This window comes from Hypomesus transpacificus, chromosome 9, assembly GCF_021917145.1.
Source record: "Hypomesus transpacificus isolate Combined female chromosome 9, fHypTra1, whole genome shotgun sequence".
Classification (NCBI taxonomy): Eukaryota; Metazoa; Chordata; class Actinopteri; order Osmeriformes; family Osmeridae; genus Hypomesus; species Hypomesus transpacificus.
In genome coordinates, this window is record NC_061068.1 from 12239484 (window position 1) to 12255471 (window position 15988).

At 43.6% G+C, this 15988-nt stretch overlaps 2 protein-coding genes across 2 annotated transcripts; one reads left to right on the forward strand and one right to left on the reverse strand.

Moving 5' to 3' along the window:
* The first annotated feature begins 385 nt into the window (after nt 1-385).
* aldh4a1 (aldehyde dehydrogenase 4 family, member A1) lies at nt 386-10164 on the forward strand. The gene is made up of 15 exons (XM_047025919.1): nt 386-612; nt 3276-3369; nt 3584-3676; nt 4011-4058; nt 4261-4416; nt 4696-4845; nt 5050-5124; nt 5362-5549; nt 6033-6106; nt 6322-6518; nt 6777-6824; nt 6922-7074; nt 7295-7416; nt 8252-8370; nt 8670-10164. Exons 1-15 carry the CDS (start codon nt 572-574, stop codon nt 8780-8782), a joined length of 1671 nt encoding a protein of 556 aa, XP_046881875.1. The 5' UTR covers nt 386-571; the 3' UTR covers nt 8783-10164.
* Nucleotides 10165-12064: 1900 nt separating this feature from the next.
* On the reverse strand, nt 12065-13196 carry her2 (hairy-related 2). The gene is made up of 2 exons (XM_047025548.1): nt 13003-13196; nt 12065-12890 (listed from the first exon to the last, which is right to left on the reverse strand). The coding sequence occupies exons 1-2, from the start codon at nt 13054-13056 to the stop codon at nt 12453-12455; spliced, it is 492 nt and encodes a 163-aa protein (XP_046881504.1). The 5' UTR covers nt 13057-13196; the 3' UTR covers nt 12065-12452.
* Between the last annotated feature and the right edge of the window lie 2792 nt (nt 13197-15988).

The window sequence follows — 15988 nt, forward strand, 5'->3', positions numbered from 1 at the left end:
GACTAATTGTTTGACTATAAATATATTTGAAGCTAGGAAGTTATGATATGTTATGCAGTGTATGTCCGACGTTCTGATCCGTCAAAAATAGAATTGACCGATTCAGAGATCACTGTGCGGTGCTGTGATTGGTTGGGATGTCTTCTTTAAGATGAATGGCTAATCACCGACTCGCCCTCTCGGTTCTCTGTAAATTTCATCCGAATAGGGGAGATTTAACTGCTAATTCTTTTACCTTTAAAATATACTTTTATATGCTTCTCAACTTTTTCCCATTTTCCACCATACAACGAATACACATGATATACAAGGTTGATAATGATGGGCGTGCAAATGTAATAGTTTCATTTGAAATAAAGCTGTTTCTCCATACGCAACCAAATGGTACGGTCCTACCCTACACTCGCGATACGTGGATACAAGGATCTGGTGAAGCTATCTCAAGACGGGGTTTAGTATTTCTATGTATGTTATCAGAGATTGATACAGTAACTGCTGTCCCTCCCTAATCAATCGCAGGTTGTATTTCCTGTCTTTTTTTAACCCTCAACGTATCTTTTTCCATCGAACCATGCTGCGCGTGAGATCGGCGCTCAGCCAGTCTTGGAGGGGGTATGTAATACTTCCACCCTGAACACACGAGACTAAATAACCTAAGAAATGACTTTATGCATGTCACTTTAAAATCCTTTGACAGTTTGAGATATGTTTCCAAGATACCTTCGTCGCAGGAAATATGAATAGAACAGTACTCATACTAACTGCCAGTAAGGAATGTTATGTAGTAACTGTTATGTAATGAATTAAGATACCACTTTACTGGTGTGCTCAACGTGAGAGTTGAGCTTCAAGTTGAGCTTCGACCAACATCTAGATTTTAAGGTTTCCAGCTCCTGTTGGCACGTGAAGACGAGGCGGACGTGCAGATGCAGTGTGCAACACTTCCTATGTGGGCTCTATTGAAGTGTACCAGAAACACTAGCAGCGCTTACATGCGACCACAGCAGCATTTTGAAACTTATAATTATTTGCACTGGATTCTTTTCACACCTGAAAAAGCATCTGTCAGTCCAGATGGACGAGTATTTAGTTTGCCCTCTCACCATGATAAAGATCAAAAAACTCAGTTAAAGATTCTACTGCAGGATTTGACTGAGAACCCCATGGGTGGAGAACAGATGTTTGTATTGGTCAGATGACAGATGATGAGGAATAAGGTCTCAGAAAAGGAGTCCAACACCAAAATTGTTTCACTATTTGCTCCTCTCTCCACTTCAGTTAGGCCCTATCTCTGAGTGTGACCTTCTGTGGCTGTTTAAACTACAGTAGTTAATCATACATAAAGGTCTGTGGGTGCCAGGATGTGGTCAGGTGGTGGAAGTCTACTATCACTTTTAAAGGATTTAGAAGGACTTGTCAAATAAAATGCTAGAAAAAATAAAGGTTATATAAATGAAAGGAATATATAAAGGAAACAACAACAGAATGTTTGAAGATTTGCAGAAGGTATGTCAAACAGCACAAGTTGCTGAACTTATACACGGTCTACATTCCCTTAGACTGTCCTTAGGATTAAGCCTAGCCTACTGTCTAGGAGTAAGTATAATTTAAAAAAAGTACAACATGTTTTATACCACATCTCATCTCAGGTTACTCATTACAGCTTTCAAGATCGTCTATGTGGGCCAGGTTACCAAATAGGATAGTGACTGGATGGTAGACTAACAGAACAAGCCTTAGGAACATAGCAGCATATTCTGTCAACGTAATATAATAAAACAAATACAAAAGTTTTACAGTTTTGTTGTCAGGGACAACACTGTGCTTCTTACAATATACCAATATTATATACATATTATCCTTTAACAAACTCAATAATGTTATGCATACAATTTCCATGGAAACAACCATAGCATTTGAATATTAAGTGTTCCAATTTAGTCCAATAACTTTTAAACCATAACCATGCTATGGAGGAGTTGGGGGAACAGGCTATAGTCATCTCCTTGTTGCAGTATCGAGTTCAGTTTTTACAGAACCTTCAACGTTCAGGAGGGGACAATGGTTCTGAAAACCCACCCTGATGCTCTCCACCACCACAGGCCAAGAGTGCCTTCGTGATTCTGAAGGACCAGGAGGGTTTTAGCACCCAACAACAGCCACCATCAAGAACCTCTGTGTATAACTGCCCCATGGACAATAAATAAATGTTGCTGAGGCAGCATCCTATGGTTACAGCGGAGAGAAAGAACAAGCACTAACCTGGTTTTGGCTTGTTGAGCAAGGTAGACAAAGAAACCATGATGGCTCTGAGCAACAATTAGCTGATATGGAAGGACCGGAAGATTCTCACCACCCAGCAGCCACCATCAAGAATCCCTGTGTATAACTGCCCCAGGAACAGGAAATATATTTTGACTAGGCAAAATACCACGATTCTCCCAGAGAAGGAGAACACGGATGAAGCCTCTGATGGGCACCTTGTAAAACCTCAGGAAGCCCAAATGACACACCAGGTGAAGAGGGCTAACCAAAGTGTTGTTGCCAGTCAGCCACCAACCATCCAGACCAAAAAGCTGATTCAATGTGATGCCAAAAATGTCGTCCTTCCCTCTGTCAGACCTGGTTTTGGCTTTTTGAGCAAGGTAGACAGAAAATCCCTGATGGCTCTGAGCAACAATTCACTGATATGGAAGGACTAGAAGATTCTCACCACCTAGCAGCCACCATCAAGAATCCCCATACGTGACAAAAAATGTTTCCTTCCTTCTCTCAAACCTGCTGTTGGGAAGTCATACAAGACCGGCAGTGAAGCGCCGATTGCCCAGCGATCGATCATTGGTCCTGGGTATGAGAATTCAGCGGCTGCTGCCTTGGTGCCCCACAGGCCCTCGGGGACTCCCCGTCATCTTCACCACATCCGGAGGCAACCTCTCAGTAACAGTATGACCAGAAAACTTAAAAAAGATTTAAATGTATTTTTCAATTTCAAAGGGCTAAACCATAGGCCATTGGTTCAGTTGGTGCATTCATCCAAACAACATCACTCTGCACGTCTTTGGCTCCCCCTGAGCAAAACACCGGATTATTTTCAACTTAAAACTGTGTCCTTTTCTCGAGACGTGGACCGATGGACAGACGGAGACCGGGAAATCTAGTTAGATATTACAAGCTATGCTGTCACTGTCACCCCGACAGCTTTAATTGAATATTAACACCACATCTTAATCTGTAACCATGTCTGTCTCTCTGTTTGTCCTCCTGCCTGTCTACAGGTTTAAAACGTTCCCCTGTGCTGCAGTGGAGGTGAAGAATGAGCCCATCCTGGGCTTTCAGGAGGGCAGTCAGGAGAGGGCAGAGCTGCAGAAGGTTAACGCTCACTTATTCTCTGATAGACTCACTAACACACTTCCATATTTTCACGAGTATAGTCTCATACACCTCCATACTTTCACAAGTACACTGTCACACACCTCCATACTTTTATGCCCTTTAATGCGTAAACAGTTTTTCCTTTAGAGCCTGTAATCACAGACAATCAACTGATTTGTGTTTCCTGTGTGTGTGTGTGTGTGTGAGACAGGCATTGAACGAGCTGAAAGGGACAACAGAGGAGATTCCCTGTGTTGTTGGTGATGAACATGTGTGGACCAAAGACATCAGGTACCAGCTGTCGGTAAGTAAAGTCAATGGCTTGTCTGTAATCTGAGCAAATTATTGCTGCACACTGCTTTGCTGACTGCAAACATGGAAACTTGGAAACCAAAACTCTCACTGCTCATATATATACAGTACAGAAAAAAGTTCCCTTAAACTGAACAGACAGCTTTATGTCCCTATCATGTTTATTTGTATAAGCTCTGGTAATTGTTTGTTATCAGTTGTAGATTATCTCTGGTGTCAGATAAGATTCAGTGGCTTCCAGAAAGTGTGTGTGCAGAGAGTATGTTGTTTTCCCCTCTTTTATGAGCTGTGTTAACAACCATCCTTCTTTTTTCTTTTACCAAAAGCCCTTCAACCACTCTCACAAAGTGGCCAAATTCTGCTACGCTGACAAGGTAATCATGTCATATTTGTCATCAATAAGAAAAGACGTGCCTTTATACTTAAATGAAATATACAGTAGATAGACAGTTTCAGTTCATGCTTTCCTCCAAATTTCAGACAGTCAAATCACTCAATTGAAATGGCAACCTGTTGATAAAGGAGCTGTCACAACCATTGTGACGACCTCCTCATGCTTGACTGTGGATCCTCCAGGACCTGTTGAACAAAGCCATCCTGGCGTCGGTGGCAGCACGTCGCGAGTGGGACCTGAAGCCCGTCCAGGACCGAGCCCAGATCTTCTTCAAGGCTGCGGACGTCATCAGCGGACCAAAGAGAGCAGAGATCCTGGCAAAGACGATGATCGGCCAGGTACAGGAGGCCCGCAGATCTAACGAGACACACTCGTATTGGTCGAATGAACAATATTAATAGAGATCCAGTGACCGGTATGGATATTGATGAGGTCAGCTGTCCTCTCATGTTCTGGTGTCTTTTTCTAGTGTGTTTTATTCACTACCTCTCTCCTGTGCTCCTCTCTAACTATCCTGTCTGGCGACCTCCTCCCCCCCTCTCCCTCCTCTCCCTCCTCTCCCTCCTCCCCCCCTCTCCCTCCTCTCCCTCCTCTCCCGTGCCGTTCCTATCTCCCAGGGTAAGACGGTGGTGCAGGCGGAGATCGATGCCGCCCCGGAGCTGATCGACTTCTTCCGGTTCAACGCCAAACACGCCATCGAGCTGGAGGCACAGCAGCCCCTGGACAGCGACGGCAGTACGAACACCATGCTGTACCGCGGCCTGGAGGTACGGGCTCCCTGTCTGCACCCAGCACAGCACCCTCCTGGGCCCCAGGGCCACCCACCTCTCCACTGTCCCTATATACTATCACTATCTACAACTGTATAATGAGAATCCTATCATGATCAGAGTGTGAAAGGCGGTTCTTGATGTGTCGATACTGGCCGTGTCCTCATCAGTTGTTTTTAACGTATGGGTGTTGTATTCCAGGGATTTGTGGCCGCTGTCGCCCCTTTCAACTTCACTGCAATTGGTGGGAATCTTGCAGGAACCCCTGCCATCATGGTCAGTCCTTCTTACTGTCTGTGTTTGTGAGAGAGACATTCTAATAAACGTACTGAGACTTGGATTTTAAAAAAAATTGTTGGGGACAAGAATTGCCTGTGCCTTCTTGAATCTTCAGTGACAGTGGCTGTTTGTCCCTGAGGTGTGTGGCCTGTGAAATGATTAATCGTTAATAACGAATGAGTTATTATTCGTTCTTTTTCTTCTTCTTTGTCCTCTCCTTGGTCTGTGTGTCAGGGGAACGTGGTTCTGTGGAAGCCGAGCGACACAGCCATGTCGGCGAGCTACGCGGTGTACAAGGTACTGAGGGACTGCGGTCTGCCCCCCAACATCATCCAGTTCGTCCCGGCCGATGGGCCCGTGTTCGGGGACACCATCACCTCCTCCGAGCACCTGGCGGGCATCAACTTCACTGGCAGCGTTCCGTACGTCATCAGCACTCTATCAGTTAGCAAGATCTACTTTTGCGATGCCATTCTTTTAGCAGACCCTTTTATCCCAAGCAACGTACACATTGGGGATGAAGTACAGCAGAAGTTCAAGGATTTGTAGTGCATAGTTCTAACAGTATTTTAGTAGTTTGAGCAAAGAAACAATCTCTATTTTCTAGCCACAGCGCAAGGTAACCCCATCTCAGCTACTAGGCATGGTGAGCAATATAGTATCTTAGCTCCAGTGCAACCATAACATCTTAATAACATGAGTGCATAGCATGGTGCAGACATACTCTGATAAACACAATAATAAATCAAATCTCTTGATCAAAAAAAGTAAAATGTATTTTGCGTTTTACAGAACAAATATCACAGGCTGAATTAAAGGCAGTGACACATGCCGATACAAGCTCAGTGCTTGGAGCAGTGGATGCTGTACCTCAGGAGTTTGACAGCCATGTTTTTCCTCTACAGGACGTTCAAGAGGCTGTGGAAACAGGTGGCCCAGAACCTGGACATCTACAGAAACTTCCCCCGCGTGGGCGGAGGTAGGTGGCACCACCGAGCAACAAACTTCCAACACCGACGTGGATCGGTCCCACTACTCAAAGACGATCCCTTTTAACACTGGTCCTCAGGGGAATGGCAAACAACCATTCAAAAAAAGACCAAGCTTCTCAGACACAGGAGGAGTTCACTTTGGAACGGTATGAGAACATTTCATCAGCTTCCCTGTTTCCTCTTCTCCTCTCCTGCCTCTCAGAGTGTGGCGGGAAGAACTTCCACTTCGTCCACAAGTCGGCGGACGTGCGTAGCGTGGTGACTGGGACCATCCGCTCAGCTTTTGAGTACGGGGGCCAGAAGTGCTCTGCCTGCTCCAGGATGTATGTTCCTGACAGCTTGTGGCCCCAGATCAAGCAGGGGCTCCTGGACATCCACAAGCAGATCAACCTGGGGGACGTGAGTAGAAAAAATAACTCCTGGTGACCTCTCGTGAGCCTACAGGAAACCTACAGTCGACATGCTTTATTGTACACCATCGTTGTGATGGGTTCCTTGATTAGATAAGACAGATACTAATATACCGACTTTATATTTATATTTCATAGAAGTTGAGTGTTTACTCTGAGGGGGATAGAAAAACAGTTGAGGGTTTACCGATGTTTTAATTTGCAGTCAGGTTGTGATAGTTGGGTTGTTTTGGTCTGTGCTTGACAGCCTGTGGAAGACTTCAGCACCTTCTTCTCTGCCGTCATCGATGACAAGGTATGCAACTTCCTGTAACTCCGGAACATTTGATTTCCACACTCACAGCCTTGATTATAGTACAGGATCAGTAAGTCTCTGTACTCTTTTCCCACAGTCCTTTACTCGTAACAAGCAGTGGCTGGACCATGCCAAGTCCTCGCCCAACCTGAGCATCATTGCCGGGGGCAACTGCGATGATAAGAAGGGCTACTTTGTGGAGCCTACTATCATAGAGACCACAGACCCACGGGATCCCATCATGAACGAGGTGAGGAAACTGTTGACGATGTACGAAGTCGCTTTCACTTTTAAAAGCGTATTGCCCGGTGGCTTCATGTTTAATGGATTTCTAGATGTGGGTCTCCTGCCAGAGTTCACACATCTGTGATGGAGCCAGTTCACCTTCATCCCAACCCCAGTGGAGCTAGCTCGCCTGGACTGTACATCTGGGTGTTTTAAGACCCTCCCTCTGTCTGCGTCTCTTGCAGGAGATCTTTGGGCCGATCCTGTCTGTGTACGTCTACCCTGAGAACGACTACAAGCAGATCCTCCAGCTGATCGACAGCACGTCGCCGTACGCCCTAACCGGAGCTGTGTTCGCTAAAGACAAGTAAGACACACACACACACACTCTCTCTTTGTCTCGCTTGCTTTCAACTCAGCTTTGTTCGATTTCAGTAACATGTTCGACTTCTAACCATTTTCCTTCTTGTCTGGTGTTTTTGATCAAATCAAACTTTATTTATATTTTTTTTTTTTTTTATATAGTAGGTTATAAATATAGGTTTATATAGTCCATTTCATAACAGGAGGCAACACGATGCACTTCACAGTGGGGGAAAGGGGTTGGGGGATACAAACACTTATGTTTGACACTAATTTTCCAGAGGGAAGCAAAAAAATCGTGATCACCCATTCAGGTTGTCTATGAAATGAGACGATCGAGCACTCTCCTGGAGAATATGAAGTGCCAACATATTACAAAGCACACGCATAGCATGAATGAATACTACTTCATGAGACACATGACATGTTATACAAACAACAATAACAAATCAATGACACGGTGCTCAACTACCTGACATGGCCAAAGGAGTACAGCTGGATGAGCTAATAATCAAATAAATATCGCCTAATTAATCATGTTTGCTGCCATGTTGAGTTGCACTTAGCGATGAAGCCATTGATCTCATGAGCCACAAACAGGCACTGCAGTAGTAATAGTAATTAGGGAACTTTGTAGAAAACAATATACCCATGAACTTTGTATGCAGTCTATATAAATGTAACAAGCAGGCATCGAATAAAAGTTTCTTATAAAGTCAGAGGATTGTGTCCTAATAAGCAAACTTTGGACGGTCCCCGAATAGTACAGTCTCGTGTACTGTCTTTGAATCCTGTGTCAGTTCAAGCTGTGAGCCCTAATCGTGTGTCCTGTCCACCAGGACTGTGGTGGACGAGGCAGCCAGGGTGCTGAGGAACGCTGCAGGCAACTACTACGTCAACGACAAGTCCACCGGCTCCATCGTCGCCCAGCAACCATTTGGTGGCGCCAGAGCCTCAGGTGAGATTAGCTTCTGTCTGCCGCCAGCCCGTCCCTGCTCCTTCAGAGCTGCCATCCTGTTGGTGTTTGCTCCGACGTAAATCCAGCACCTGGTCCTAATCATTATCTGGAGCACGTTGATCTTTGGTTATTTTTGATTGGATTTTACATTTTGGAATGATTCCCTGTAAATGAGTGTGTTCTGTCATGTTGCTGATGATTTTAATAGTTCTTATGACAAGATGAGTTTTGAGTGATCATCTCTATGGGGATACATTAATGAATAGGATTGTAAACCATGAACTCGACTGTCTCTATAGGAACTAATGACAAACCTGGCGGCCCCCACTACGTTCTGCGATGGACATCACCGCAGGTTGTCAAGGAGACCCATGTACCCCTCCAGGATTGGAAGTACCCCTACATGGGCTAGAGAGGAGGTATTGTACTTTCATCCCGTCCAACTTAGCCTCCTATCCCCCAACTAATCCAATTTTAACCCTCCAGAGAATCGACGACCCCCTCCCTTAGACCCATATCTCTCACCAATACAAGACTGGCAATGTCAAGTAAGAGTGAATTGTCTCTTTGAATCCATCCTAATATTGTCCCTCGATGAGGCTGCACTGAACCTTACGCACATACAAGAATGTAATCAGCTGCTTTGGAAGGGAATTGCTGCACCATAGCACCTCCTAGTGGATCGTCTGGAGTGTGACGGCCTGCTGAAAGAAGCTGCTTGTGTCAGACAGACGCAACGATGGTACGAGACTGTTCCCGTCCATGGGTCCATGGAACCAATCAAACTGTTGTGGTCAACCATGGATTTTACACATGTATAGCTACTTCCTGTTACACTGATGCATTTCCTGTTATTCTATATGGCCGCTGTGCGCTACCTTAATCTCTGGTAATGTAAGTGCAGAAGACCTGTATTAACATTGCTGTATACATCTGTCATTAGGGACAAACTGTATTATTTGAGCCTTCTTTTTATAGATGTTTTACTAACCCAGAAATAGACATCAATGCAGCATCCTTATAAGGATGACATTTGAGGCTGAAAGCAGAGCAGACTAATATAAGTGTCAAGGTCAAAGTCAACATGTTGTGTATTGTTCTAAATTGAACATTGTAAAAGAAAAAGGTTCCTGGTGCTAAAATGTTATGAACATGGAGATGTAATATCAGAAGTACACTAATGCTAATTGAACACAATCGTCTTCGTAACATTGGGTCTTTGTAATCTGATACACTGGCTGAGCTGTCAGAGTGAAATGCCCCTCCTCACACCTTCTCTGATTGGACGTAGACTGACTGGCTTATAGCATGTTCTGTATGGCTGTGGCCGTTACTGATGATTTATGTCATGAATAATTGGGCATTGGGTACTGTTGGGTACTAATACCTGGTTTATATATAATCCTTAGCTAGACCCACATCAACCCTAAACAGGCCAACAAGTACTTCAAAGAGCTCATCAATATTTACCTCATCACCCGCATACTTAATTTTACTGATGACAGACTGGTTTTACGGAGAGCAATTGCACTTTTCTCAAAATGGATGAGTCATTGAGTGTGAGGATGGTCAGTCTGTAGGCCTCAATCTGTTTCAGTAAAAAAAAAATGGGGGGGGGATTTATTTTCATAAAATGGATTTTGTATTTTAATTGTCTGTTTTAGTGCTTTATGCAATGAGAAGTTAATTATCTTCAAAATGTGCCTGTATCAATGTAGATTGAATTAGAAATGTAATTTGTGACAATATCTATTAAATTATTTCAGTAACAATATAGAGTACTTTGCTTTTGTTCTATTTTTCGTGATGTGAATTAATTAATAATAAAACATATCAAGATTAATTTGATTTGCAGTTTTCACACTACTTTTGTACCAATCGATGTCTTAGATGGTCCTCATAATTATCTCCCTCCTTTTTACACCACACTCTTAGGAGGACAACTTTTAGCACTATATATCATTTGACCATGCCAAATGACGTTGTGTTCTTGGGCAAGGCACTTCACCCTACTTGCCTCAGGGAGAATGTCCCTGTACTTACCTCTGGATAAGGGCGTCTGCTAAATGACTAAATGTAAATTTAAGAAACTGCTTTCAAAGTACACAAGCACATTTTTATTTTTTTGCTGGTCCGGCCAGGATATTTAGTGTGTTGAGAGAATCACCTCCATCTTGTCTCTCAAACCAGGCATACCTTTAGTGTCACGTACTCCTCGTCTCTCACACCAGGCATACCTTTAGTGTCACACACTCCTGTGACATTCACAGATAACAGGATTCTGAGGCAGTGTCACCTAAGTGCTGCCACACTCCCATGTTTCATCATGTTGTGCGAAGGCAGAGAGACACACTTCGACACACCTCCAGCGAGAACATGGGGATGTATCTAAAACACTTTTTTTCTGGAAGGGCTATAGGGGAAATATAGATATGTAATGGTTTGAGGTAGTTTTATAACAATTTATACACAGCATATTTAACTGCATCTTTCAGTGCCACAACACCTATTTAGATAAACTGACCGATTAAGGAATGTAACACCGACAGGGAACAGAATGCCCAAACTTGGGTATTCATTTAGGGTCATGAATCCCATGAGTTTCAGATTAACCTAGAGGGCTAATGGTTGAATGGCATATTAAATAAAAAGGAATGTGAATATATGAATATGCAGAACACACAATGCACAGAGGGGCACCAATATATAATGACATCACTGGGAGAGTGCTTTTTAGCAAACATTTTCTTTTGTTCATGTCAAAGCTATTCTGGTCTTTCATGGTCTTTCATGAAGTTATGTCAAGAATGCCAGGGCTAAGTGCATTTCTCATCCATGCTGCTGCAGAATGCTTTGTTATGTAGACTAATTCAGTATAATTATGTGAATAACAATTGGGACATCTGTATGTGACATCCTTCAAATACCTCAAACAAAATGGTATTGTTTCTATCATTAGACATACTCCTTCCCACTCAAAACAGAAAATACTTATATAAGCAGTTTAATCTTACAGTAGGCTATTCGCTATTTTACATCCTGACCATAATGTCAACACGTGGTAGCTACACAGAAAAACGTGGGGTTAAGAACGTTGGCGCGAAAAGCACCACACTCTAATTGACATCTTTGAATAGTGTGAGTGTGGGAAAGCTCAGGTTATCCGGGGGTTTCCGGGTACGGCGGGGCTGCCTTTGTGTTCTAAACAGCAGCTGGACTATTGAGCTTGAAAATGTTTACTCAATAGAATGTGCATGGGTCTCATGTCACAAGCTCCCGCCAGAACTGTCTGGCTCCAGGCTTTCTTGAAGTAAAAAAGATTAATGGGAGAACTTAAGGGTGAGGCTTCCTTCAGAAATCCAATTTGAAAACTTTGAATCTTGAATGGAGCTTTTCTCTGTCGGCGTGTGTGCATGTGTGTGTGCGCACGCGTGTGCTTGTGGATCGGGGGAGGTAGATGATAATGTGGTTTACCAAGTAGGCAATTTGATATACCTAAAGTTATAGTTCCTGAATTGGGAGAAGACAAGCTGCATACCCACGATTTCATGTGTTTCTTATTTTCATGCACGTTAAGGTTTAGCATATTAGTATTAGTCTAGCCCATTGTTTATAGCTGTTTCTATTGTTTATAGCTGTTTCACTCGTTTAGGTTAAGATCCACATGAGGACAGTTTCTTTATCCATTCTTTCAATTGATTTTATTGATTTTATTACAATGAAAAATTGGCATATCAATGTGATACATTAGCCTAGATCAAAGCCGAGATAGGACACATTCTCAGCAACAAGTGCCATACGCCGTTATACACTGAATCAAGAATCAACAAACACGCTTTTACAATATGTAAACATTTGCCTTCACATGGTGAAGATAGAATAGGTGTACGCTTTTGCGTAAACACTGGGTAACTCATTCGCTGAACATGTCACTATTTCACCGTTAACTGACATGAAAAAGTATTAATGAAGAAAGTAATCCTACAAATAGCTCCTAAAACAAGCCAGGAAGGTATATCATTATTTTAACATTGACAGTCTTAATTCTGAGTTTGCGCTGTCTCATTTTCCATACACGCGCATCACCATGGTCTCCACACCGATGTTCTTGCACCTGCTGAGATGACACTTTTAGGAACACTCAGGTTCCTGCGGGGGCCCACCGGGCGGTTCCGCAGCCCAGACTCGGCTCCTGGCGTCTGTTGAGACCGGTGGAAGTGACTGACAAGTTTCTTAGATTCTGAAGGCTGGTTGTGAGCGGAGAGGAAACGAAGCGTTTCTTCTAGACAGCGGGAGAATCCCTCAGAATAGCCCTGACCAACTGAGCCTGCGTGGACCGAGACAGCTGCCGAGTGCAGGTTGTCTTTCAGGTAGAACACGGCTGTCTCGAGGATGTCAGCTTTCTCGAGCTTCGAGTTTGGCTGGTGTGCTTGGAGCTCGGCGTGGAGGAGGGTTTTGAGTTGCTCTATGCTGTTGTTTATGCGATCTCTGCGCATCTTCTCCACAGCTGGTTTTCTTAGCTAGAGAGCAAACAAAAAAAACTAAGTTAGATAGGTGACATTTTCAGAAATATTGACCGTTTTTTAAGATCACACATACACAGACATTATTTAGGAAGTTGTTTGTACTCACTTTGATTTTATCTTTGGTGCTAAGAACTAAGTTGCAAGTATTGACAGGTGGCATTGCCCTGCGTTTATGTTTTGTAGGCTAAACTTGATCTTGGAAGTTGGTTGTCCCAGCTCTCCGGGGCTCCTCAATTTATAGCTCCAGCCCTCGCACTGTAAACCCGCGTGAGTTAGTGTTTGACAGGGTGTTCCCACACTAGCGAGCCAATCCGGAACGCAGCCCAATGACAAAGGCTTCAATTGCTTCATGCTAAATTGACTGTCTGTCGCCGGGGGACAGTTAGCTTGTCCCATGGGAACAGGTGGAGCGTGCAATTAAAGGGTGCCATGAAAAGTTGACTCTATTCCTTACGCCTGCATTCCAAGGTGTTACACCCATTCACATGAAAGGCAGGCAGACCAAAAGGCGGGAGAAGTTGTCCACAATTCATGAATAGGCATCCGAACAGATTAGTCTGGATCAAGAGATTAGTTTAAGCGTTCTGGCCGTGCGTTTTCCCGCTAATATTTCGAATAATGGCAGCCTTTTGAGGATTCCATTCAACATTTAGGTAGGCTACAGGCTTAAATACAATAACTGCATTTGAATAGAAACATAAATTCATAAAATGACTGCTATATGGTTGGCTATTTCTTAAACCAGAATTTAGTGCTTGCCTATACTAAGCCTATTGGTTAGTTATTAATATAGGCTAATGGGTTTTGAGGAATAATAGGCTATGTTAATTCGTAGCTATATCTCCATGACATGGGTCCATTTTGGTTGGTGTCCCCGTTTCAAGGGTTGTATCAAAGTGATGTTTTTCCGTATGGCCTCTCGGGAATTATATGCCCAATTGAGGACCGGGACTAATGCGGTATTGAGCACGGCACACTTCTTTTGTTGCGCTGTTGAAAGTGTGCTGTGGGAAAGTTGGGACAACACTGCCTCCAGGATTAGGCTTTGAAGGCAGGGCAGCTGCTGGCCTCACTGCGCGGGAAACTACTGTCAGCTCACAAAACTTGTAGACGGGCATAGGTTGTTAGCCCCTTGAAAGTGGAATGTTTTTTCCTGTTTCTTGACTGTATAGGGTATTCCTTTTTTATATTACGAGTAATGGGCTAGATCAAACTTTCATTATCATTCTTTTGTTACCATTCTACCTTTTAAGCGTTTAAGTTTCAAGTTGTTGTGCCAGTGAACTTTTCTTAATTTTGTTTCAGGTTCAGTTAAAGAATGTTTTTTGTTTTGTCTTTTTCAAACCCTTCTCATCCATCACACATTTTCTTCTCCCGCCAAATTGGAACTTGTAAAGAGCACCACAATGCATTCTGAGCTGGTGTATTGTACCAACCCCAGCCCCTGACTCTGTGTGCCCTGCTTTCAGAGCTGGAGCCAGGGCATGGCTCTCCCACAAAGAGAGGGGCAGGTGCCTGGTGTCACACATGGGTCCTGTGAAGTATCCTTGTGACTGCAGCCACACGCACACATAGAGAAAGAACCTGGGAAACGCCTGACCCCTTCCTGGAGGAGGCAGATTCTGATGTGTTGTGTGGGTCAATGGCACTCCAGGGGCATGTGACCTGACATTCACAGTGAAGACGTGCAGCAAAGAAGAAGAAAAAAAGCGACTTGAGGCGGGAAACTTCTTGCGTTGTTGAACACCTTCTGTCAGATTTTAGACCTCTTTCACTGGGGTCGTTTGCTCAATGCCTTGGTTGGTGGCAGCCAGTGTTGGATAGTGTTTTCGGGTTCAAATTGATACACAATTCAGAGAACAATAACTATCTTCCTTTGATCCAGAAAATACTTCATATGTCACTATTATTGATTCATTTTTACCTTTACAGTTCACTGCATCTCCCTTCCCTTCCATTAGTTATTTCGGAGGGAATATTTAGGCTACATGCTTGATGTTTATACAGTACACAGGAATAATATGTCAATATACACATTTGTGTGCGTGTTTATTCCACCCGCCACCTGAAGCGTGTACTCTAGGTGAGTGTGGGGTAAGTAGGAGGCCCTGGCTGTCCCAGTCGAGGTCCAGATGGCCTATTGAAGCTCAGGCATAATAAGAACTGACGGATCAGAGGCTGGGGAGGCAGGGTGGGCCGCTGGCCTGAATGGGGGCTTACGTGTGGGAAAGAGGAGCAGGTCGCGGCTCTCACACATTCCTCAGAGCAGGGAGAGGGCCTTTGGCTACACACACACACACACTTACCCATACACACTCTGGGACATCTGGGCTTAAAGCCATGGAGACGGTTTGGCGTGTGTGTGCGTGGGAGGAGTGTGTGTGTGTGTATGAAGAGGTCTCCATAATGAGGCCATCTCTATTGTTGCTCAATAGAGGACGAAGGAATGTCCACATTGGAATGCGTTCATACTCAAATGATGTGGTAGCATCTGCATACTCGATTGAAGAAATGCGTCTTGAGGACTTGAAAGGAAAGAGGAAGCTTTTCCCTCCAAAAAGGCCCTGACCATCTGCTTCTTAACTCCCAGATATTGACGTTTTGTATTTTTATATTTATTTGTATATTTACAATTATACATGAACAGCACATGTACATGTTGTCCAAAATAAAAAAAAATGCTTACACAGGATTTGGTTTTGTTGATTTGGAAATTGAGATTTAGAACCAGACAAATCAGGAATGTAGTTACATGTCTAGGTGACAGCAAAGAGCAGCATATTCAACAGTTCCATAGTATGTCTACTTAGTGAGATGCAACTAGGGTTAGGGTTAGCTCAACCAACCTTCAACCAATGTGCATGCAACAGTTCAAATTAATAAAGCTTGATTCTAATGCTTCCAGAGTTCCATTTAACTACATTTCTACTTTTATTTGGGAGCAGTCAAAAGTGTTAAACAAGAAATTAGCATGTTATTAGAAGACAAACAAACACATTATAGTCATGTAAGCTTGAGAAATAAGAACAGCGCCCTGCCTGACGATGCAGGATTAAGTGTAAAACTTAAACATGGGAGCTGGAAGAGGTAAA